This window comes from Hyperoodon ampullatus (genome assembly GCF_949752795.1).
Source record: "Hyperoodon ampullatus genome assembly, chromosome: 1".
NCBI lineage: Eukaryota > Metazoa > Chordata > Mammalia > Artiodactyla > Ziphiidae > Hyperoodon > Hyperoodon ampullatus.
The window spans coordinates 93,095,212-93,121,976 of record NC_136914.1 but is presented as its reverse complement, the minus strand read 5'-3'; the positions used below and the strand labels follow the sequence as shown (position 1 = coordinate 93,121,976).

The window sequence follows — 26,765 nt, the reverse complement described above, 5'->3', positions numbered from 1 at the left end:
TGTGAAAGTGTGTGAAGCAGGAATGTAAAGGGGAGCTCAAATGGAGGGGAGTCCATACTGCAGAGTGCAGGAGAGCACCTGAATACTGAGGGAAAAGATACTAAGAAGGGAGATTTGTCCCCAGTAAGAGACTGGAAAAGGAGTGTGACAGGAAGCTGGACCCTGGAGGGCTGGAAATGGAGTTTGGGATTATGATGTCAACCATCATCAGGGAAATTTTTTTTTTTTTTTTTTTTTTTTGCGGTACGCGGGCCTCTCACTGTTGTGGCCTCTCCCGTTGCGGAGCACAGGCTCCGGACGCGCAGGCTCAGCGGCCATGGCTCACGGGCCCAGCCGCTCCGTGGCATGTGGGATCTTCCTGGACTGGGACACGAACCCGTGTCCCCTGCATCGGCAGGCAGACTCTCAACCACTGCGCCACCAGGGAAGCCCAATCATCAGGAAAATGCTTGACTCATCTTCCCTTACCCTCTTGGCCTTGTTCCCAGGTCCTACACCCTTTTGCTGGCTCTGACAGGTTTTTCAGAACAGGAAAAAGAAGCGTAAAATAGGAGGAGCAAAAATAAGGCAGCCCCTGCCTTACACTGAGGCAGTGGGAGTTACAAAGTTCTCTCTGTTGAATAGATCTTAGAATAAGAACATTTCTCCCACACAGAACCAGTGTTAAGATAAGGGTGAGATTCTCACAGTCCTCAAAAGCCTAATTAACTCATGATGTTCTGGAAATAGCACCAGGAACAATATATCTCAATTCAGAAAGCATTTATTGAGCTCCTTCTCTGAAGCAGGAGCTATGGAAAGTGCTGGAGATTTAAAGGGCCGTGGGTGACTTCCCCTGCCCTTGGGAAATTGTCAGCTGTGTGATGATTTAGAAACTTTGGGGCACCAACCCCTTATCTTTGCCACTATTTCTACAGAAAGGTGAATTCTCAGTCACGGCACACAGGTTGTGGGCCATGTCTGGAACATACTGACCTTTCTTTCTCTGGTTCCCTTCTCTCACCCTCCCATTTGCAGCCATTCCTTTAACTGAGCGCAGCCACTTGGCCTCCTAGTTCCTGCCAAGAAAGAAATTCAGGAGCTTGGCCTACCCAGTGCACTGAATTGAAGCCCTGAGTTTGACTCTTACATAGCCATTTGGCTGTGGGGCAGTCACATAGCATCTTTGAAACTAAGGAATCAATTACATCCTAGATTACCTCACAGAGTTCTTGGGGAATATTAAATAATATGTATGTGCTTCATAAACAGTAAAGCATTACATAATGCAAAAAATTGTGCTGATCCTCATAGAGTTGATTAGTTGGATGGGGCCTTAGAGATCTCCTATTGCCATCCAATATTTACTGTGTGCCTGGCTTTCTTCTACGCATTTCACGTGTAGTAATCTGTTTAATCTGCAGAGCAGCCCAGTGGGGTAGTACTATTATTATCCTCATCTTACACATGAGGAACAGAGAAGTTAAATGACTTGTCCAGTGTCACATTGTAAGTAGCAGAGCTGAGATTCAAAGAGAGGCAGGCAGGCAGGCAGTTAATCACCAAACCAAGCTGCCTCCTGTGTGCTGTATTACCACCCTCTGATACTCCTCTGGGAGCACTCGATAGGATTATGATTGCTTGCCTTAGTGATAAATAAGCTACTGGAAGGCAGGAACTGTACCTCATTACACACACACACACACACCCGACAGTGCCTGACACATGGTTGGAGCTCAGTAAATGTTTGTCGAATGAATAAATGTACTCAGGAGAGATACATAGCAAGTCTGATACTATCTACTATGTCTTTCCTTCATCTTTTCTTGGCTAACTATGCTCATTTTCTTCAGCCATTACCAGTAGGAGGTTCTTTGGCATTTCTCACTCACTGTCCTAATTGCCCTCCCCTGCACTTTCTCAACTTTAACAACGACCCACCTAAACTGGTAGAAGTGAACACTGTACTTGGAGAATATTCTCACCAGCACTGGGTATGACTACCCTTTCCTGCCCGCACAGTGTATGTTCCTTGTCCTGGACTCTCTCCGGAGCCCACTCCTGCCCCTGAACTATTTGCCTGGGCAGGTTCTTGACTATGAAGCCAAGTGCCCAGTGTGAACCTTAAGCCTTTACTGGTAGTCTAGACTGGTAAGGGGAATCCATTAAACTGTACCTCCCCTCTCCTTCCTTCACTTTTCCTTTCCTGGGAGGAGCTTAAGAACTTAGGGAATCCCTAAGTTCTTAAGGGAGAAAAGAGGTTATGGCTGGTGAGGAAGTTGGGGCAGGAAACTTCTTCTAATCTGGAATCCAGAGAATTTGTCAATTTTGCTTCATGGCATGACTTTTCTTGTAGGAAAAAAAAATCAGCATAATTGGCCTCATCTACTGGACTATATTTAAGGGGATAATGGGACAAGATGTTTGATTTTAGACATTGTTTTTAAAAATCCTGTATTATAGTGGACAAAACATATTTGCAGTGTCTGTTGGGTTCCTCAAATTGGAAAAGTACAGACTCTGGTTCTCATCACAGACTAAAAAAAACTGACGAAAAGTGAGATTCGATTATTAGATAAACTGGCAACCACATACACAATAAATTCTCTATTCCAACCAGGGTTTTTTTTGTTGTTGTTTCGGTTAGACATTACTCTGGGGAACTAAGTGCCTCACTGGACACTCAGAGATCTGTTCTTTGAGTCGGGGTCAACGCCACCAGATCCCAGAGACACTCCCCCCTGTGGGTCCGCGACCCCTCTGCTGGGGGGCGGTGCCGCGCCTGCGGGAGCGCGTGTCCGAGGAGCCGTCGGCGGCTGGAAGTGGAGGAACGAAAGCGACCTGGGGGAGCGAGCGAGGTCTCACGTGCGCGCTCCCGCCATCCAGCCCGCGTGCTCGCGTGCTCGCGTGCTCGCGCGCCCGCGCGCCCTCCCGGGAAGTCTCGCGATGCCGTAGACCGGTGCTCCCGTTGCAGGAGGCGCAGGCTGTTGCTGTGGTTGCCTGAGTTGCTGCTGCTGCGGCGGCGGCGCTGGTGGAGGTGTCGGCTCTTGGGCGGATGTTGACATTGTGTTGTTGTTATTGTTGACGGTAATGGCGGCGACGACGGCCGGGACCCCATCTCCTCTGTAGCCGACGCCGAGACAGCCTAGAGTGAACTCCGCGGCCTCGGAGCCCGCGGCAGCGACTCCCCTCAGCCTCCGCCGCCTTGCCAGCCCGTATCCCGGTCTCAGCCCCTGGACAGGCCCCTTCGGGCAGGGGGCCTCGGAGGCTCAGGATGGCGGATTTCGACGAGATCTATGAGGAGGAGGAGGACGAGGAGCGGGCCTTGGAGGAGCAGCTGCTCAAGTACTCGCCGGACCCAGTGGTGGTCCGCGGCTCCGGTCACGTCACCGTGTAAGGCCCGGAGGAGGGCGAGGGCGAGGACGGGAGGTGCAGGGCTGGGGCGGGCCCCTTACTCCGCGGGGGCTCTCTCGCCCCGGTGTGCGTCTGGTGTCGGAGGCCTGCGGGAGGAGTAGGCGACCAGGAAGTGAAAACTTGCTTTATTTTCATTGGTTTCGGGTTCTGAAGTGGGGACAGACGCTGCCCTCCCTCCCCCCGCACCCCTCTTAGTAGGCCCTTCGGGCCTGGGCGCCTTGACGGATCCCAGAAGGAAGGTTATTCTTCAGGGTCTGCCCTTCCGGCCACCCCTTCAGCTTTAGGGTGGAAATACGCATTTCTGAGGTGTCTCCCCCTGTTTTCTCATCCAGTTAACCCTGTGCTGCTGTCTCCTCGTCTGTGCCTTTGAGGCTAGTGACATATGGCTCAGAGAGGCCAGATCTGGGCCCGGTGAGACCCCAGTGATGATCGGTAATGAGTGGTTCCCTGTTCTTGTGTATTTCACACACCCACAGGTCTTCCCAGTTCTTGCAGAGTCAGTTTCTGCGGAACTAGTGCAAGTTCCTGTAATTGTATATGATTAAAAAACACGTATAGATGAACATATATATTTAAGATGCCGAACGATGTATGCTTACACATAATTTTTAAAAAAAATCTATGTGATGGGCACACACCGCTCAGTTTACTGAGGGTTCTCAGTAATCTAAGTCCCTCCTTTGGGCATGAACTCTGGGATGGCTTCTTCATTTGATAAGGGTTCCTGTAAGTCCAACTGGCAACATTTTAAAAGCGCAATATTATTCAAACAATAAGGAAGGAGAGCTTTCTGAAAGGTCATGACTAATAAAGGAATGTGAAGACTTGAACCAAATAATGAGCTGTCCGGAAGCAGGAAGTTTTGTAATGTTTCTCTGCGAAGTCCAGAGTTTTGTACAACTTGAAGTATTTATACTGTTTTTCATTTTAGATCTCTGTTCAAATCCTAGGTCAAACTTCAGGCTTGTCAGATATCTCCCCACTTCACCTTTTTAGTATAATAAAAGGGCCAGCAAGTCTGAGACTGCCTGGAACACTTTTCATTATATTTTTGGTTTAGGGTGAGTGGGTCTTGCAGTGAATAACTTTTAGTGAAACAGTAAGACTTTTCATATAAGATCGTCAGCAAAACCCTTGCATTTCTCAATACATGATGTGACCAGCCATATTGTTGTTTGGGTGTGCTTCTGTAATGCTTTGATTTCTTTAGCACCTGTTAGTTTATATTCAGGTGACTTAACCAGGGTGAAAACTCTGCCTAAGTGCTGTCATAGTGCCATGAGAAGACAATGGAATTCATCACCACAGTAACAGTTACTTAGTATTTTAACTGTTATCACCAGCAGAATTAAGAAATATAACCAAATATAGTGGGATATTAAATCTTTTTTTAACATATATCACAAATTTTTAAGTCTTTAGAGCCTGCCATTTAAGATTTGTTTGACTATTAGGCCCTTTTTACATTCTTTTAAACCTAAGGAGTGCTTAAAGAAGAGTTCTCAAACTTTATCATGTTGTCTGGCCACCCTGCCCCTTACCTTCCTCTTGTCAAAAAAAAAGCTGGCAATATTTTATTTGAAAAGGTGCAACTATAGTTATAATGTTTCCTCTGTTTAAGGAAAAGAAAAGCTAAGTACTTTCTTGGGCATGATGGAAAATATAATAGGCAAAGTGCTCAGAACCAAATAGGTGATTAGTAAATTTGATTTTAGTTGGCTGCTTAGAGAGGTTAACAGAGTGGAGAGAATTATTAGTGGTTCTCAATGTTAGTTGCCCATTAGAATCACCTGGGGAGCTTAAAAAAAAAAAAAAAAAAAGCCTTGTCTTTGCCCCAGTTGAAAGCCAGTTATCTGAGTGAGTGTCCCAGGCTTGCATAGCTTGTTTAAAAAGTTTCACAGGTGATTCAAATATGTACCCAGGATTGAAAACCACTATTCCAGAGTATAAGAGGAACTATATGCCACCAGTAAACAGTATGCCTTTCTATGAGGGGAGTTAATTTTTCTGCGATCTCCCTCAGCAACTTCCCTTTCTTTCCTGTTACCTTGGTTCTAGGCTCTGGGTTCAGATCTATCCTCTGCCACTTTTTGGGTAAATTATTTATCTAAGACTCTTCATTTAAGATGGGGATAGTTATAGTTCCTCACTGTTAAAATTATTAAGGATTAATTGAGAAAATACATGCAAAGAATTCATCACATTGTATGGTACTGTGCTCAATAGATATTAGCCTTTATTATCATTCACACACACAGTGTTCCACTTTGAGAAACATAGGTGTAAAACACAGTACTAAGAAATCTGAACTGCCATTTTCAAACCTAATAGTGATTCACTTTAGTCTTGTTTTTCCATTTCTAGACAATTTGTATGAGGTTAGATTATTGTGTGAAATGTTTCAGTGAGGATTAATAAGAATCTTTCTGCATTGAAAACCTAATCCTGTTTTGTGGTGCCATATATAAATATAGTAACAGTAATGCAAAACTTTTTTTACATGACTCTGTCATACATAATTCACAGGCTTACTGTGCCAATAGGAACCCAGTTAACACCTATAAAGATTTTTGAAATTGGTGTTTATGGGTTGCTATACCTGTTGAGCATATTCAGTTTTTCTTGCCTTTAAGTATAAATGGGGGGACTTCTCTGGCGGTCCAGTGGTTAAGACTTTGCCTTCCAATGCAGGGGGTGTGGGTTCGATCCCTGGTTGGGGAGCTAAGATCCCATATGCCTCGCGGCCAAAAAACCAAAACATAAAATAGAAGCAATATTGTAACAAATTCAATAAAGACTTGAAAAATGGTCCACATCAAAAAAAAAATCTTAAGTATAAATGGGAAGAGCTATTAAAATAGTTATAATAAGACTGGTTAAGCTTATCACTGCAGCTGCCCTACCCCCTACCCATTTATTTAAACTAAGGAACTGTTCAGAGCCCTTTTCCCTTGAAAGTCAATTATAGTGTAATGTATAGAATCATCTGTAATACAGATCAGTCGGAAAAGATACAGATCCATCCATATGTGTTTTTCACAGATTTCACTTTTGAGTAGACCCTTATAGTTGAATATTTCTACTCTTTTTCCCCCTATGATTTACTACATCATATTATAATATTACTCTCATTTTAGACATCACTATATTCTCATATGACGTAATTTGGCACGTCATTTTAGTGACGTGAGAAATTAAGTCACCTTCCGTTTTCTACTACACAGGCAGGCCTTGGTTAGTTTTGTGGCATAATCAGATTTTGGGAACATAAGTATTTAAAATGTATAATTTGCCTAGATGAAACCTGCTTTAATGTAGTTTCTAATAAAATATTTTCATGTTGACCCCAAATCAGGCTTAAACTGTACCTCCATTAAGATCAGTATTCTTTCTTGATATTCTTCTAGATGAGTATAATAGTTTCCTTCATTTTTGGATTTGCATGTAGCAATATGAAACAAGGTGGCAGCTCCAACAGGAAGAAATCTTGTGCAGAAGCATATTTTGAGGAAAGTGGCATTTGAAGGAAGAGAGGGAAATGATAAGTTCCTGTTATTGCATAATGTTTATGTACATGTAATTTAAAAGACTTGAACTCCCACTTCAATTAAAAGTAGATTTCCTCTGTGTGTGTGTGTGTGTGTGTGTGTGTGTGTATTTCTCTTTTTATTATGTAATGAAGATGAGGGGAAAAAAGTGATTAACTTATTAGGTGGTATTGGCCAAATTGGTTAATATTTTTAAATTATGACGTTCTTTGCCCCTTAGAATAAATTTGTGTAAAATATAATGATCATTTGTTGAAGAGTTTGGTTTTTCACAATGATGATAGCAATGTGTTAATATAAAAATTAGAATTTAAAACTAGTTTTAGGCCAGTATTTCCTATCTAAACTATCATTATAACTGACATTAGTTCCTGTCTCATTTCATGCCCTCCCATATCAGAATCAAACTTGGAGCTTTCATAGGGCATGTATAATCTTTGATTTCTAACATAAGCCCTGTCATAGAGCCAACTTATTTTACTGGGGTTTGTTTCTAATTTCACTAAATTATTGTGTCTTCGGGTACTTTCTTCTGAGGTATAATCTTCCTGTCATGTCCACAAATAATTCCTCATCCTTTACCAGTTTTTATCAATGGCTGTGGGACATCACACTCTTTGTCTTCGTCTCAGGTAAGCTGTGGAAAATGGAAAGATTTAGAAATGTGACTTGAAAAAATATGGAAACTCTTTGGGATACAATAGGATCTTTGCATAGGAGACATCACAGGAACACTTTAGTGTATACTGACCTTTCAGATGGTAGAGTTAAAAAAAAAATTGTCTTGAAATGTATTGGACCAAGACTGCTACTAGATGCTGTGGTTAGCAACAAGAGACCTGAACATGATTTGCCCAAATAACAGATTCACTTTAGTTTAACAGTTTGTTTTAAACTTTATAACTCCCACCTCCTTTCTTCCACCCAACATAATTATTCAATTTTTAAAGATTAAATTTTTTGTTTGGAGATTTTTGAAGATCTTACTGATATTTCTGCACAAAGCTGGATAGTTCTTTGAGGGCAGGAATTATGCTTCTTGTTTTTTATTTCTCCATTGCTTAATATAGTGTCTGGAATGTTGTAGGTCCTGAAATGTTCTCTAAATAAATGAGGTGATTGCATACATCTTTGGATCTTGTTAGAATTGTCAAAGGAATAACTGTTTTCTTCTTTTTTCTGTACCTACTAATGAAGGCAAACAATATTTTACAATAGAACTCTTATGAAATCACATTGATAAAATAAGTGGCCTGTCTTATTTTATTTATTTATTTATTGGCTGTGCTGTGCCGCTTGCAGGAGCTTAGTTCCCTGACCAGGGATTGAACCCATGCCCTCGGCAGTGAAAGCACAGAGTCTTAATCACTGCACTGCCAGGAAATTCTCCGGCTTATCTTTTTTTTTTTATTGTATATATTCGTTTATTAAAAATCCATGCACAAATATATTAATTTTTGTAAAAACACATACAAATGAAAAGATACATGTTAAATACATTTAATTGATTGCCTAAGAGGAGAGGAAGAAAATAGGAGCAATGTAAATAGGAATAAAAGGAAATTAATTCCCGTGTCATGTACCTATCATTTTAAAATAACAATAAAATAAGAATGCCAGGGAATTGAGAAGCCAGGATACCAAAGGCAGAGAAGAATAGGGGTTAATGCCTAAGTCTGGGCTTCTATTTGCTCCACATGATTCACAGGGCAGGCTGATGTCTTTTCTTAAAAAACAAAGTTTGGTGAATGTGAGGAAATTGTCAACTTAAAGTAGATATTTTTTTCCCAGAGAATTTTCTTACTCCTTATAATTTGAGAGGAAATTAGTTTGATTTAGAACATAGCACTGACTAAGGAAATATGAATACAATATGGACTTTAGTTAATGTAACAATGGTTTAATTGTAACAAATGTACTATACTAATGTGACATATAAATAAAAGGGAAAATCAAGTGTGGGGTAAAAAAAAACAAAAAACATAACATTGAATGTATCTCTGATAATATGAAGAAAAAAATGCTAAATGTTCTAACTGGATTAACTGCCAAAAATTCTCAATGGGTAAACTTTCTTGAAGAAATGAGAAATATGGTAGTAAACTGAAGTTTCAAAATTTTTACTGTATTTGAATTTGAAATTCACATGATATTCCAGTCCAAACAGTTGAATGTGGGATTTCTGCCTGCCAACAGATGTGAAATTAACTAGTACTTAAGATTTTATGTGTCTAGCTAAGTGGAATATGGGAACTAAATAGTGGGACGTAAATGATATGAAATTATTTATGACGGTAAATAATCAAATACTAAATATTATTATTCTAAATAACATTACTCTAAATAATAATGTTATATGAGAGCTGCTCTTGAATTCCAACTTGAGTTTATATTCCTAGCAGGTTAAACACCTAGGATATTAGACTAACTATATACTCAGAAGGGAATCTTTTTTTTTTTTAATTTATTTATCTATTTATTTATTTTTGGCTGCCTTGGGTCTTCGTTGCTGCATGTGGGCTTTCTTTTTAGTGGTAGTGAGCGGGGGCTACTCTTCGTTGCAGTGCTCAGGCTTCTCATTGTGGTGGCTTCTCTTGTTGCAGAGCACAGGCTCTAGGCGTGCAGGCTTCAGTAGTTGTGGCACGTGTGCTCAGTAGTTGTGGCACGCAGGCTCTAGAGCACAGGCTCAATAGTTGTGGCACACGGGCTTAGTTGCTCCGCGGCATGTGGGATCTTCCCGGCCCAGGGCTTGAACCCATGTCCCCTGCATTGGCAGGCGGATTCTTAACCACTGCACCACCAGGGAAACCCCAGAAGAGAATCTTTTAAGTCTCTCTAGTATCTATGTCTGGCTTAGCTTTCAAATCTGTTATAAAGCTACTTAAGATTTCATTCTCAATAAAATTAAGCTTTAAAATATAACAGAAACAGATGCTGTTAGGTATCCTTACTCCAGTATCTTCTGTATAAGATTTGTTAGTGACTTTTCATAATTTGTTTCAGAATCCACTTGTAAAATCAGATCTTATACCAGTGTTTCCATGTTCATTCAGTCTAGCTTAATCCCAGTACAATATTTTTTAAACTTGCCTGATTATCAGAATCACTAAGGACATTTTAAAAAATATACATTTCAGGTTCTTACCCAAGACATCCCCAGTCAGAATCTTTAGGGGAAGACTAGGAATTTTTATTTTTAATAAGACCTTGGGTGATTCTTATATCAGATGTATTTGGAAAACAATAGATGGTACTGTGGAAAGAGTGTGGTCTTGGATGTCAGGCAGATTGATTTCAGTTCTCAGAAACTTCCTAACTGTAACCATTAACCTTTCTGAACTTTAGTTTTCTCATCTGCAAAAGGGATATCTACCTCAGAGATTAGGTGTGACAGTCAGAAATAATTTATCTGATTACCTGGACCCATAGTAGGCATTCAGCAAATGATTACCATATATTTTGATATTTATCCCTTCATGCATATTTTTTGGTTAATCTTTACTGTTTTCTTGGAAATCAGTCTAAAATGTGACATATGCTTTCCTGCTTTAAAGCAAGATCCTGAGCATAAATCAGAATTATCTGATTGAGTAGGGGAAACATTTAATCAAAAGAAGATATTAACAGATTGGTACACAGTGATGTTCTTCGAGGCTGTTGAGGTATTTTGGGGTTTGAGGATCTTCTCTAAATGGCACTTTCTTTTGAATTTCACATGTGAGAGATTTTGCTTTCTGTTTACGTTCTTCTTTCTAATTGATCAGCTGTAGGTTGGAAATGAGACAACCAACCTTATTAGAGCTATGTGTAAAGTAAGAGAAGTTGGTTCTGAGTGCTAGATTTAGATGCTTGAATTTTAATACTTGTGTTTTAAGATACTTGTTTGCTCAGAGTATTTTTGACTAATCCTTCATTATCAACTGTCTTATTGAGGTTTCCTGATAAGTAATTTAACAAGTATTTATTAAATTTTATGCTAAGTATCATGTGAAGCTCTGGGTATATAGTTATGAATGAAACATGTATAGTTCCTCTGCCCTCCTGGAGCTTACAACTAATAGACAAATTATGTCTGAGAAAATTGCTGTGAAGGAGACCATTAGAGTCTCTGATAGAAAATAATGTGATTAGGGAGAACCCCTCTGAGAAGGAAACATTTAGGAAGGGTGAAAGAGTCCTGTGAAGAGCATTGCAGGTCTGGAGAACAGCAAAATAAGTGGCTTCCCTGAGGAACTGAAAGGATACTACTGTATTGTGGCTAGACTGTAGGAAACAAAGGAGATAGTGTCTTGAAATGAGATTGGCGAACTCAGGTAGGGGCCAGAAAGGATTGCAGAGAGATTAGAGTGAAGCTGGGAAGAGTAGTTAGGAGCTCTTGGAACAGTAAAGATGAGATGATAGTGGCCTGGTCTAGGGTGATGGACTTTAGCTAAAGGATGTATTTCAGTTCTGGCTGTAAACCATCAAATTTAGCAACTTTGCTATGAGGTATGGCAGAACTTGCATTGGCCACTTTTGCCATCTCATTCCCCAGTTGTGGTATTTTTTGTTTTGTTTTTGGGTTTTGTTTTGGCTTAGTGGAGAGTGAGGTCAAAGAACTGTGTCTGCCCTTACTGTTGACTAGAGACTGTCTTGATGACATACCTACATTTCCTGTTCTGCTGCCACAGGGCAGCTAGTATGCCAAGAGAACAGCATGCGCCAGAAGTGGAGAGGGGCTTTCCCACAAGATCGTGGATTTTGAAGTGAGGACCTTTGTACCCTTTAGCTACAAGATGTGTGATGTTTGACAATGATCTGTTCATTAGATTTGAGGAAAACACTGTGCTTTTTACATTTTTACACTTAAAACTGAATTGTCTACATAAGGATTGAAATTTTCTCAAAGATCTGGAAAAATGATTTTCTTCTTCTTGGGCTCTTTTCCATCCTACATCTAGTAAGTGAAGTTTACTTAGGGTAGAGTTGGTTGGACTTTGTGTTAACTTACCTTTGTTCTTTTGATTGATAAGAAGTGAATGTTTGTGTGTATCTCTATTTGTCTATCTGTCTTGTCTGTCTGTATGCTTCCTGCAAGAGCACCTTGTTTTATTCTCTTTGATCTTGCATTGTATTGATAATTACAAAGGAGTCCTTGATTAGTGCAGTGAAGGAGTTCCTGTGTATCCAGCCTTCTTTCTCTGCCCTTTCTAAACTATTCAATTATAAATGTTACTTGAAATTGATATGTTGGTAGTCTGTACTATAAACCAATTCAACTATATATTATTTCTTAAATGAACATAATTTATCATTGTATTGCTCATAGTATTTATATAAATATGAAGAATATTCTAGAATGTATATAAATTAGATATATAAAGTCTTTTTTCCTTGGTCTGGTACAGATAATGTAAAGTAGTTGAGTTGGATTAGTTGAATCTCTATATCATCAGACGTTAATACCATGAAGTTTAATCAGTATACATTTACTTAACATTATTGCTTAACGTATGTAATTGTCTCTTAATAGTTGAAAATAGCTTAATAATTGAAAATTAGTAAAATTCTAATGCTAGGATATTATAGAATTGTGTATAATTATGAGGTTATGATGGAGTGATTGTAATACATGATTTAAATAAATTTTTGATTTCACTAGTTTATGAATGAGATTATACTTTCACAGAGCTGGTTGAACCCAAATGTATAGAATTTGGTCACACAGTTAAAATTTTTAGAGTTATATTATGAGACATATATATGTCTCCAACTCCAGGGGTTCTGTATCTTTTGGGTAAATATAGTGCACTTTCAGTTCTATCCTTCCATGAGCCACATTGATATTCAGATGTGTATTAAGGCAGCCAGATGAATTTAAAGCGTGATTTTTATGCATTGAAATCTGTTAATTTCTTCTATGGTTATGACTTAATCTCCCAAAATAGTGAAAAAGCTGATTCCATTGAGCTCAGAATTCAGCATTAGGAAATAAGTGTTGTCTTCACTTGCCATTTGTATAACCCATGTGTTCAGGTTGGATCTGAAATTTCTAGTTCATATTTGTTGTCATATCGACAGGAAGATAAAGTTCTCTTAGTCTATAGATTTGTACAGGTCAAGTGTCTCAGAGTCCAAAATATCCAAAACTGAATTTATAATCTTCCCCCCAAATCAGCTTCAAGTGCAGCCTTCCCATTTTCAGTTGATGACAGACCTGGCATCCTATTTGCTTAGACTAAAAAATTTTTGACACATTCTTGATGTCCCTGTTTCTCTTTCACTGCCTCTAATCTGTCAAGAAATCAATCTCTTGGCTCCGTCTTCAAAATATATCCAAAATCTGACCACTTTTTACCATCTGTACTGCTGGTGTGAGTTATCATTTTCTCTCTTCTGCCTCTGCCTCAATACTTTTCTTCCCCCTGCTCCCACCTTTGCTTCTCAACCCTTACAGTCTCTTTGGTACATCTGCCACAGTGATTCTTTTAAAACATAAGTCAGATCACGTCTCTTTTCTGTATCAAGGCTCCCTGAAGCTCCCCATCTTCAGAATTAAAGTTCCTTTTAATGGCCTGTAAGACCCGACCTGGTCTGGCCCACTCCTCTGACTTCTACCATTCTTTCACTTGTTTACCCCAGTCTAGACACACAAGCCTCCTCTCCATTCCCTGAGTTATTATAGGCACACTTCTGGCTAGGGCTTTGCACTGGCTGGTTCCACTTTCTGGAATATTCCCCCCCAGATACCCAAATGGCTAACTCCTTCACCTTCAAATCTTTCACAATTATCTTAATGCATCCTACCCTACTTTCTACTTAAAATGAAAACTCCTCTACTTACCCTTACTCTGTGCTTTCTCTTTTTTCATAGTGCTTCCTCTGTCAGAACGTGAGGTGAGCCAGGCTTGGTAGAGGGCAAACTTTAGACAACCTTCTCTTGCAAAGAGGAAAACTCTCAAACTTTTTTGACAAGAATAAAGGTTTAAAACTTTCTTCCTTTTTTACAGCAGCTGTTCCACCTATAAAATGTGGACCCAGAAAATATTGCTTTTTTTTTTTTTTTTTTTTTTCTTAAAAACTTTGAGACTGCATTTGACTTTCGGGCCATAAATGACCCTGAGAAGTGTGTTGTCTTACCCGAGGCAAATAAAACCAGAAGGTAGATTTGCTTTGTTGAGATAATATACCTAGTTGATACCTGAACCAGGGTTAGAATTCAGGCATTCTGTCTCTGCATTGTGTTGCTCTTATATTTTTACCACAGTAACTTCTTTGTGCTTTTCAAACTTTGTCTCACCTGCCTGGATTCCTGGCCTCATGCTTGCCCATGATGGGTACAACTGTTTAATTTTGCCTGGCTTTCCTGAACCCAGCACCTCTCTATGTACCCTGTTTCCTCCACATTACCCCGACCTTGAAGAGGTTGGCAGAAAGTTGGAATATCTTTGACAGTTAACAGTAGCCAGTTTTATCATTGGCTATTCTATTTGCTAAGCTATTTGAAGAGGATATTTGTGAAGTCATTGAGATCTGGACATTCTCTAATTTAGCATTATCTATAGTGGACATTAAATGATAACATTGCCAACTTTATTAGAAGGATGATAACTGTAATAAAAACTAAGCATACATTTACATTGTTTTATAATAATGAGAGCAGTTAAACATACAGAGTTTATGCTGTGCACTGTTGGTGCTTTATGTATATGAAATCATTTAATGAATTAGGGGTGATTATTATCCCTGGTATATAAATAGGGAAACTGGGGCTCAGAAAAGGTAAACTTGCTCAAAGTGACACATCTAGAAAAGGCAGTATCAAGATTTCTATCAAGGCATTCTGGCTCCAGGGTATTGTTTGCTTAATTGCTTTTATTTTATTGAACCAGAGCAACAAACTTAAGCATTCTCTATATTATTCATCAACAGAAACACTTATAACAAAATCCTATACATTTTGGGATTTTAGATACAAATGTGAAAAGCTCAAAAACAGATTTTTTTCCCCTAGATCCATATGAGAATTTTAACATTTGTTATGTGTTAGTTTTATAATTTCTGTTTGATGGAAAAAGTTTTTTTCCCTCCAATTCTCAAATATTTTCTCAATTTAGAGTTTTAATTCAAGGAGATAAACATTTTCTATGCTTACAGAGAAAGTTATTAGAGGCATTGTCCTGTAGTAGAAATTGCCCCGGGCTTGGGTTCAGGAGAATAAGGCTCTAGGCTAGATCCTACATATTAATTAGCTATGAGACCCAAGCTGTTTGCCTTTTATGCATCAATTTCTTCATCTGTAAAATTAAACGTTTGGACTAAATGATAGTTGTGGTCCTTTCTAGCTCTCAGATTCTGAGATTCTGTTGTGGAATTAGGAATTATTTTTTTCTATTTAATTTTAAAATTCTTTACAGTATACTTAATATATATTTAAATATACTTTAAAAATCCTTAAAATATACACTAAAATATACTTTAAAACTAGTAGAATTATCTTGAAATCTAGACATGTCAATTGCACATATATTTCCTTAGGCTGAGTTAAAAGTAAAAACAAAACTCCTTTAATCATCTACTTTTTCTTCAGGTTTAATGCTTTTTCTAATTATAATGAAAAACATAAAGATTATTAAAAATTGGAAAGTAGTACTTCCCAGTGAAGCAGAAAATAAACCATCTATAATCACCAAGAGGAAAAGGTCATTTAATATTTTGGTGTGTTTGTTCCTAGTCCTTATTAAAATATTTTGTTTAGTTTAAAATACTAATATACGTAATTATTGAAAATTTGGAAAACATGAAATTATGAAAACGAAAACGTCACCCATAGTATTTTTGCCTAGGGTTAGCCACTATTAGTATTTTGATGGATAAACTTTTTCTGTTTTTCTGTGTATATATAAATATTTTTATTAAAAATTGAGACCATACTTATAAAGTATTTTGTACTCTGCATTTTTCATTTAACATTGGGAGCATTTGCCAGTATTATTACAGGTTCTTACATAGTCTGAAACATTAGGCTCTGTTAGATTTCAAAGAACAGAACCACCCAGGGGGCTTTAAGCAGTGCACGTTTTTTGTAAGAATGCATGGAGACTAAAGAAGACAGGAAACTTTGCCATTGTATAGCCAGACTTCAAGGAGACTGGAATATTATTATTTTGGATAATTGAGTGCAGCTCTGGTGATGAAGTTATTCTGTCATTTTTCTCAGCAGCATGTGTCCTTTGGTCTAGTGGTCTGTCACAGCGACTTACCTTCTTTCAGTTCTAGCTTCTGCTGTTGCAGTCGTGAACTGGCAGACTGCTTTTTCCCTCTGTCTCATAGTTTCTGCTTACTGTTGGCTTCAGCTTATTGTTTTTTTTTTAAATTCTTTTTAACCTCTACTTATTCATGACTTTACTATATCTCCACTTCCGCTTAAGCTTCATGTTACCAGCTATTGTCTCTTATTCAGATACTTCAAGAAAGAGGATCAGATTGAGTTAGTTAATGTTGTCCAAGTTGGGTAGGCCCTGCCATCCCATATGCTGCTAGCCAGCCCAGTAATTAGCTGTTCTTAAAGCAGATGCCTGTTTGTGGTCTAATTCACCAGAGCTTAGGGAGCTCCTAGTCAGGCATGCAGAGTAACAGGCTACTCTCTAGTGTACATGGTTTTGAGCTGTGTAGTATCTTTCAAATTGGTATATCATAATTAATTTTGTACAATTGTAGTCTTTCTATTGTTTTAAAACCTTCACTGTTAAAAATAGCACTGCAACTCAGAAACAAGGAAAATAAACATAGCACAAAACAAAGTTGAAGAAATCAGATTCTTGTACTTTTGTATTTAAAAGACAAAATTTACCATGAGTTCAAAACATATTTTAATTCAAAATAACAATGCATTAGTGAATTCTAAGAGACATTAATATGAGGAGATACAAGGAACACAGGAGAATTAAAAATCGATGTTAAAAAAAAAAAAGGTTTGGGGATTATGTAGACTAGAACTATAGAAAAGGTTGAAATGCATTCAGGAAAGCTATTGATTAGTGAACCCCAAACTTGTTTACTTATGATAACATACCTAGTTAATGCCAAATAAAAGATTCAAGTAGAAAAAAATTATATTGATGTTATTATTGTATCTTATAAAATGTGTTTGCTTAGCAATTACTGTACATCTGCTGAAAAACAGATCCTATTTTAAGAAACAACAAATGAAACAAAATGTCTTTAATACTCCCTCACCAAAATAACACTGCAGAATACTCGATTATTCGTGAACATATCTGTGTCACTGTAATTATTTTCTTCTAATACATTTCTAGAAGTAGAATTATTAGGTCAAAAGGTATGAATTTTTTTTAAGACTCTTTTTACATACTGTCAAATTGTGTGCTTGAAGGGTCTTTCATTTTGTAAGTTTTTTTCCTTTACATTCTAGATCATATGTTACATGTACGTTTTTGTGTTTTCTTTTTATTTAACAGTATATTATATGTACTTTCCATGTTATTAGTTTGCAAACTTCATTTTTAATAGTTGTCTAATATTCTATTATGTTGAGATACTGTAATTTACTTAACATTCCCATTATTTTATTTTATTCTTCTCTATTGTGAATAAAGTTTGAGGGAACTTGTTTATGCATATATTTTTATTCACTTTTCAGATTAGTTTTTAGGCAGGATCCCTAAAGGAGAAATTACTGTGCCAAAGGTATAAACATTTTTAATGCCAAATTGATTTCTGGAATGGTTGTAATAATTTATAGTTCCACCGACAGTACATGATATTTTCCATCTTAAGACCTTCTTGCCAACATAAAGTGTTTTTTATTTTTTATTTTTATTTTAATTTTTTTTGTGGTACGCGGGCCTCTCACTGTTGTGGCCTCTCCCATTGCAGAGCACAGGCTCCGGATGCGCAGGCTCAGTGGCCATGGCTCACGGGCCCAGCCGCTCTGCGGCATGTGGGATCTTCCCGGACCGGGGCACGAACCCACGTCCCCTGCATCGGCAGGCGGACTCTCAACCACTGCGCCACCAGGGAAGCCCTGTTTTTTTATATTTATTTCATTTATTAGTCTTTGTAGATAACTAAGATGCCACCCGTCTTGAATTATATCTTTTAAAATTATTAAGTGCTACTTCTAGTTTTTTGGATTAATAGAATGTTAGGTTATTAGGTTTGAAGGGAGTTTATAATTCCAGCATATCGAATTATTATTTTAAGAAATTTGGCCTTTCCATTACTGTCCAGGGCCAACTGTACTTTGACTTAGAATAAACTAAATTATTATTATTATATTTTAAAACTTTAAACTTGAAGGAACATAATGGTTAAAAGGAGTAATTTATAATGCTGTCCAGTTAAACTGAAACATACCTCTCATTTTCATTGCTAACAAACCCCACCTCCCGCCAAACTTAAAAAAACAAAACCAGCACCACCACCCCCCAAACTGGAACTAAGGTAGTATCAAAACTAAGTAACTTATGTCACGTCAAAACTATCAAAGGGCTTCCCTGGTGGCGCAGTGGTCGAGGGTCCGCCTGCCGGTGCAGGGGACGCGGGTTCGTGCCCCGGTCCGGGAAGATCCCACATGCCGCGGAGCAGCTGGGCCCATGAGCCATGGCCGCTGAGCCTGCGCGTCCGGAGCCTGTGCTCCGCAACGGGAGAGGCCACAACAGTGAGAGGCCCGTGTACCACACACACACACAAAAAAACCATCAAAGATGATATTTTGTAGTTATATCAACAAACATGAAGTGTGTGGCTTTTCTTATCCATTTAATAAAAAAGGATGGTTTTGTTAAAACTTTATCTGACAGTATTGTTTGGTTGGCACAGCAAAGGAGGTGTTTGCTGTAGCCGATAACAAGTAAAAGATTTGCCACTCTGGTACTCAAGCTCTTTGCTAGGAGAAAGCATGCTATATGAAGTGGGACTCGCTGAAGAGAGTGTTTTCGACTGTTCTGTTGAGAGCAGTCTCATCTGTAAAGAAATGTGAATTAAACCCTGGATTGTAGTGGTTTGAATAATGAATGGGAGGTGAGATAAAGAGGTGAATGTGGAAGACTCTTTCAAGACCCTGGATGAGGAAGGAGAAGAGATGGATGCCATCATACCTTGAGGGAGAAGAAAATAGGGGTTCAGATTCTCAGGCTGGGTAGACGTATGCAGGATTGTAAGCTATGTGTAAGGAGCCAGAGAGAGGGAGAAACGAGTGGATTGCAGAGGAGACTGAAGGCGATGCAACCAGGAGCAAATGATTAGTTTGCCTCCATTGAGAAAGATGGTAAAGATACTGAAGACATAGGTAAATCTAAAAATGAAAGGGAGAGAAGGCAAAGCAGTTTATGTTCTTGATCTGTTTTCCTCTGGTTGGAGTTAAAGAACCATGGTTATCTGCAAAAAAGTGTGTTGGGAGGATAAGGCTGAGCACATAGAGGAGCATTTGTGAAGTATGGAAAAGGGAGTTGATGAGGAATGAATAAAGATTGCTATAGCATTAATCTAAGTGAAGTTGGAAATAATTTGTGTGATTTTTTTTCTATTGTAGCTCCAGGCAGTGGGAATTGAAGAAAGTAAACGTTTCAATTGAATTGGATTGGCAAGAGACACTCTAGAGGTGCAGAAAATAAAGGGTTTTGTTGGAGTATGGTTAAATGATTGATTGTGTAGTTCTGGCAGGTAAAGGAGGAAGTGGAGTCATAGGGAGCAGATTTGGAGTAGAAAAGCAAGGAGGAGTGGTAAGGAGTAGGTTACAACCAGAGACAAAAAAGCAAATTTGATAGGGTGGGAGAAATGAAATGATTGATGGTAGTGGTAAGAGGAGAAATGTACAGTTCAAAATTTCAGAGGTGATACAGTTCCAGATGATGGCGTGGGTTGCTGAATTAAATAGAGGTGAATTTCCTCAGATAGATGAGGTCAGTTAATCAGTTAGGTTTTGGTGCTGAGTATTGAATTATTTGGGATGAAGACAAGAGTTCTTGTAGAAAGAAAAAAACTGTGATGTGAATGTCTGTGTCATTAGAGAGTGTGAGGTTGTGCCAAAAAGAGCACAGCAGACTTGAGACTGCTATCCTTAAAAAGCCTTGCTTGCTGTGTCGGCTTTTGGTTGGTTGTCTGAGAACTTGGACTTTGGAAGCGTTCCCAGTATGCCCAGAATTGATAAGAATGGCTCACTGTGCCTAAACTGTTTGTACAAACAGTATGGTGTATACTGAACACCTGCTTTCCTTCTGGGAGTCTGGAATTTTGGTACATGCTAAGTAGAGGGGGCCTACGTGACTAGTCCATGGTAAAAGCTTTGGCACTGACTCTCTAATGAGCTTTCCTGGTAGACAACATTATACACATGTTGTGAAAACTAGTTGCTGGAGGAATTAAGCACATCCTGTGTTCTTCACTGAGAAGAGACTCTTGCACGCTTGCTTCTGATTTCCTCTGGATTTCACCCCATATGCCTTATCCCTTTGCCGATTTTGCTTTGTATCCTTTTGCTGTAGTAAATCTAGCTGTGAGTATAGATTTATACTCACAGAACTGTATGCTGAGTCCTGTGAGTCCTCCTAGTGAATCATCAAACCTGAGGGTGGCCTTGGGGACCCCCAACACAGAGGGAGTGACCTGGAAAGCTGAAAATGACAGTTGGGCTTGGAACAATGTGGAAATCATGTGCATCAGAGGAAGAGAGAGCAGTGGTGTGGAAGTTTGCAATGAGGAGGTAGTGGAATGTAGACATTTCTTCTTGCTTGGAAATTATTTAGCAAATATTTCATGAATATTTATCAGGCATTGGACCAGACATTTAGGATGTAAAGATTATTAAGATATCGTGCCTACCTATAACCAACTCATTGACTATCAGGGTAGGGAGTTAGGCTTATGACATAATTATAATGAGATATGATAAGGACTATGCAAGAGAGAATATAGTCAAGTATTATGAGGACATGGAAGATGGAGTCTGGAAGATGAACTCCAGGGAATGAGCTATAGTTGAGAATTTCTAAGGAAAGAGTATCATTTCAACAGGATTTTTGGTTAAAGTGAAGAAAAAAAAATTTTTTTAAAGAGAAGATGTAAATAGGTATCCAGGTAGCAGATCAATAGATCAGGGGTTCCAAAGTTAAATATTAAAAGAGGTTTGGAAGGGGAATGATCTATCAGGAAAGGGAGGTTCTGAATTAGATGAAGATGAGAGTGCAGGGTAACAGATTAGCTTACTCTTTGAATTTTGGCTATAGATTTAGGAACGAGGTGACAGTGAAATGGAAGTAAGTGGGATATGAGTAAAACAAGCCTATTTCAAGATTCCATTTAGATTTAGGTGTAAAGTTGCAGTCCCTTTGCCGAGCTTTACCAGGTGTTAGAGCTTTGAAAATTACCTCAATTTATATAAAAGTAAAAATTGGGAGAATTCCCTGGCGGTCCAGTGGTTAGCACTCTGCGCTTTCACTGCTGAGGGCCCAGGTTCAGTCCCCGGTGGGCAGACTAAGATCCTGCACAAAAAAAAAAAAAAAAAAAGTAAAAATTGGCCTCGTACGTGCTTGCTTCCTTTCTTTTTTTTCTTTTTTTTTTTTTTTGGCCGCACTGTGCAGCATGTGGGATCCTAGTTCCCTGACCAGGGATTGAACCTGTGCCCCCTGCATTGGGAGTGCAGAGTCTTAACCACTGGACTGCCAGGGAAGTCCCATGCTTTCTTTCTTAAAAAAATTTTTTAAAGCTATATAAGCCTTCTGTTGTAGGACTTTGTGATCATGAAATGTTACATAGAAGGTGCTCAATAGTTTGATTTGAATGAATTTCTCTTTTTCTCCAAGTACTAGTAGACTTGTAAACTTGTAATAGGTAAGAGTAAAATAGGTTGTTTAATGTGTTTTATCTTCTTGTCATATATGTCATTCTTTGAAAATAGTTTAAATCGTTTATCAATTATAAAGCCGCAAGTATTTTAAGAGTGATTAAGGACAAGGTCTTTCAGGTCATAGGAATAGATGTAGATGTAGCACATGTCTACATTTTTCAAGCATCTAATGGACTGACAGTTAATAGGTATTGAATGGTAAATAAGACAGTTGTTGGTAGCACTTCGCCAACCCTCACTTTCTTCTTCATTTCTTCTCTCCCTCTTTCCTTCTACTTCCCCTTTCCAACTTTTCCCTGTATTTTTCCTTCTCCTGCTTTTATTGCTTATGCATACCAAGGACACCTATTAAAATCCACAACCATTGCCTATCTCCATTAGTAACATTCAAAGCTAGGAAAAAAAACTCATCTATTTTTTTAAAATTTATTTTATTGAAGTATAGTTGATTTACAATGTTTTGTTAATTTCTGCTATACAGCAAAAAGATTCAGTTATACATATATATACATTCTTTTTCATATTTTTTTCCATTATCGTTTATCACAGGATATTGAATATAATTCCCTGTGCTATACAGTAGGACCTTGTTGTTTATCCATTCTATATATTAAAATAATATGCTTTGAAGTTAGTTTTAAGGTATAGGTGGTAGCTCAAATTAACCATTTTTTTTCTTTTGTTCATATAGTGCTGGTTAGTTATCATTCAGCCTCTTTTTTTTTTTTTTTTAAGTAAAGCAAGACTATCATTTCAAGTAAAACAACTGATAGCATTTGTTGTCAATAATTCCAGCTTTCAGATGAAAATTGGAATTTGGGAAAACTTACATCTGCCTCTGTGAGCTTGACAGGTTCTCAATACTTACGATGAGATCAGTGGTCCCATTAATGAATGTGATGATTCTGATACCACACGATGAAGTGTGTCAACATTTGGAAATCTGCATAACTCAATCTACCAGTATTTTCCAAGGGACAAATATATGAAGTTATAAAATCAGGTATGGGTAAGAAAAAAAATCCATTTAAAATGCAAGGTATACAGTGGATTTTAATTGAACAGAGTATTCAGAGTTCATTGATACAGCTTGTTTCCTCCTTACAAGAAATCCTTAATAAGGTAGCACTTGTCAAGTTTTGTTATAGTATCAAAGAATATACACAATTTTCCAACTACATATCTGGTGAAACTCAATTTCCTTTATAAACATTAACCAAAAGAGCATATCAGTACAGATTGAATGCAGAAAGAGATGTGAGAATTCAGCTGTCTTCCATTGTCTGACATTAAAGAGATGTGTGAAAATCTCACTAAAGTTTTTTTGTTTTGAAAAATATTTCTCATAAAAACATTATTTTTGTTAGCATAAAAATGAGCATTTTGGGCTCATTTATGAATAAAAATTTTAAATGTTTTAGATGTCTCAGTTCTAATGTATAATCTGAAATAGTGATAAATCTAAATCACATAAACTTAAGCTCACTGAGGTCCTCAAGGATTTAAGAGACCAAAGAAGACCTGACACCAAATGTTTGAACACCCCTTGTTCACCCAAATGTTTGAATATAGTAGAGTACTATATTCCAAATGGAAATGAGGAAAGGGTGCCTGGGTATCATGGCTCAATCTGCCTGTAATCATGAAGTACTTGATTTGAATATAAAATGTCTTTAAACATTTTTAAAGTGAAAGCAGATTGCAGTTGGGGTTCACTCCTGTGGGCTGGGGAGACTCCAAGGCCTTCAACAGCAACATCTTCTTGCCCCTCTTTACAGGTATTCTTGTTCAGCAGGTGGGAAACAGAAATGAGGGGAAATGGGGCTTCCTTGGTGGCGCAGTGGTTGAGAATCCACCTGCTAATGCAGGGGACACAGGTTTGAGCCCTGGTCCGGGAAGATCCCACGTGCCGTGGAGCAGCTGAGCCCGTGCGCCACAGCTACTGAGGCTGCGCTCTAGAGCCCGCGAGCCACAACTACTGAAGCCTGCGTGCCACAACTACTGAAGCTCGCACACCTAGAGCCTGTGCTCCGCAACAAGAGAAGCCACCAAAGTGAGACGCCCTTGCACCGCAACAAAGAGTAGCCCCCGCTCGCCGCAACTAGAGAAAGCCCCCGCACAGCAACGAAGACCCAGTGCAGCCATAAATAAATAAAGGAAGAAAGAAAGGAGGGAAGAAGGGAAGGCTGGTGGCAAAGCTTAAGCACACGCATCTATTGTGAACCATGTCATTCTTTTTTTTTTTTTTGCGGTACGCGGGCCTCTCACTGTTGTGGCCTCTCCCGTTGCGGAGCACAGGCTCCGGACGCGCAGGCCCAACGGCCATGGCTCACGGGCCCAGCCGCTCCGCGGCATGTGGGATCTTCCCAGACTGGGGCACGAACCCATGTCTCCTGCATCGGCAGGCGGACTTTCAACCACTGCACTACCAGGGAAGCCCAACCATGTCATTCTTTTGGGGGTGAGATGAAGAAAGAGAAAGGATTACTGTCTGTTGTTAAGACACAACAAAATTATGACTGAAGAGGAGAGTGCCTAAAGAATGTCCTTGGAACTCCTAGTTCTTACTCAGAAGAATAACTGCTAGCCTGACTTAAAAGGAGCCCTGACTTGCAGGAACAGCAGGGCAATTAGCTGGTAGTGCTCCCTGGGCAAAGCATCAACACTCAGCCTTATTATAAGGAAGTGTTTAGGCTTGGAAAAGAAAGGAAATTAAGGTTTATACTCATACTGGATTGCTCCCTCTAAATTAGCATATTACTGACAAACTATAGGTATTTGATAACATCTGCTCCAAATATTTAATGGCTGAAGATGGAAGGGGAAGATACTTATCTTTAGGAGACTTGGAGGTATCTGGTTGTTGCTTTTCTAAAAAACTTTGAGGACCAGTTGGGAGGAGATGGTTAATTGCAATAATAAACATGGTTGAAATGAAACCTATTGCTTGAAGGAGAAGATCTTCAGACCAAGGGAGATAACACAAGAGATGGAAGTGTGTAATCTGGAAGGTCCAGTATTCTATAAACATTTGTTGAATGGTATCTCCTCTAAGCGAAATAGATGAAAAGGGAGTGCATTATCTAGAGACCTCATAGAACTGTCAGTGAGCACTGCATACCTCTTCCTCATGCTAGGGCCTTTACAGTTGTAGGTGAGTTATCTGTAGGGGCATTTTCAAGTAGAACCACATTGCTCTGAGGCCCCCACAGAAAAAAACAGGTTTAGCTCAGAGTCTTAGAAAGAGAATATCACCAATGCCAGAATTATATTAAACAGTAGGGCTGAGGACACGGCCTGGAGAAGGACTCAGCTCTGAGCTGTTAGCGGCAACACCCACACAACTGAGGGAATGAGTCTCCTTATCCTGAAGGGTAGATTTGGCCAGCATGCCGCAGCACCCACTTCAGTAGGATAAGCAGAGGCCAGACTTTGCCAAGTTTGTAGAACACACCAAATATTTTAGATGTTATGGTAAGTAGAATGAGAGACAATTAGAGTTTCAAGTAAATGAGTTACAGAGATAGGTCTGTGTTTCAGAGAGACGTCTCTGGAGGCCAGGTAAAGGCAACAAGACTAAATTCAACGTGGGAGATGAGGATGCTGTTATGGTGATTCATGGAGAGATCAGGAGGGCCAGAACGAAAGTAGTGTCAGCAGAGAGAGATAAATGGATGTCATGGTATTGTGATTGATAATGAGAAACATATGTTTGGTCTTCCACCACTGTTCCTGGAGTTTTCTTTGATGAGAGCCATTAAAGTGTCTTTTGTTTTGTTAAAAAAAAAAAAAAAACAGTAGTGGTTGCCAATTTACGTTTAGTGTCAAAACTTTTTTCATAAATAGTATCCATTGTTTATAAAGACATATTGATGTTATTTCAATGCTGCTATTAAGTAATTTTTGAAAGTACTTTAAGATGATGACAAAATGGTCTCAGATGCCACCATCTCCATGTTGTAAGGAAGTCTAGATCATGATGCAAATGACAACCTGACCCACAGAAGTGTTGTGATTGACTTGCACAGTATTATAAAGGTGGGAAATTTTGCAGAGAAATCTGGTTTGCCAGCTCCTCTTAGAAGAAGAAAAATACAACCTGTCAAAGTGGGCCTGCATTCTAGTGTGACAGTAATCAGCTGGTTCTGACTCATTACATTCACACACACACAAATTGTATACCTCTACTTGGCTGGTCTCCACCACTCCTTATTGACTTCACACAGCCTACCTTATTTGATTTCTCTCTCTAGCTCCACTGATGGTTGAGTTAGAAACCCTTGACCTGGCCAGCTGTTTCATACAGAATATCTTAGGGGATCCCTCTTACCAGTGCCAGCTACCCAAGATGCAGTATTGTGTATTCAAGGGTTGCTGAGAGAGTGAATTTTAAGCATTTTCTTCACAGGAAAAAAGAAAATGTAACTGTGAGGTGATGGATGTGAACTAAACTTACTGTGGTAATCATTTCACAATGCATGCATGTATCAGATCATTTAAGGTTGTACACCTTAAATTAATGCAGTGTTAAATGTCAAGTAGACCTCAATAAAACCAGAAAAAAAATTTGGCTCCAGAGTCCACTAAAAGTCATCATATGTAAGCATCTCAATTTTATTTCCAGGGTGCAATCTGCTATTACCAATGTTGTCTATGAATGTTTTATTCTTTCCCACTAACTTATGCAAAGAAATAGTCAAGTGCCCAGTCAATCCTCATGATCTTTGAAGACACTTAAAAGCTTAAAGATGTTAAAATGCACTACCTTGGTTTCATTTCTTTGGGGGTATGTGTAGCAAATGTCTTGGTATTTGAAAGTCGAAGTAGCCGTTTTGTTCCAGGTGTTTTTAACATTCTGTAGCTGTAATAGCAGTGTAGATATGCTGATCTCAGAAAATGTAATTTGCATTCTTAGACATGTTATCACTTTTTTGAGAGTTAACAAAATGCTCTTGACCTAAAGAGTAATTAATAGC

At 38.8% G+C, this 26,765-nt stretch overlaps 1 protein-coding gene across 1 annotated transcript in view; it reads left to right on the top strand.

Moving 5' to 3' along the window:
* Positions 1-3,253: 3,253 nt before the first annotated feature.
* CHIC2 (cysteine rich hydrophobic domain 2) overlaps positions 3,254-26,765 on the top strand; it is a gene marked incomplete at both ends in the record, with an annotated part of 47,663 nt that continues 24,151 nt past the window's right edge. The window contains one exon of the mRNA XM_079709708.1: positions 3,254-3,372. Coding sequence (XP_079565834.1) covers positions 3,254-3,372 — 119 coding nt within the window. The remainder of the gene's footprint in view (positions 3,373-26,765) is intronic.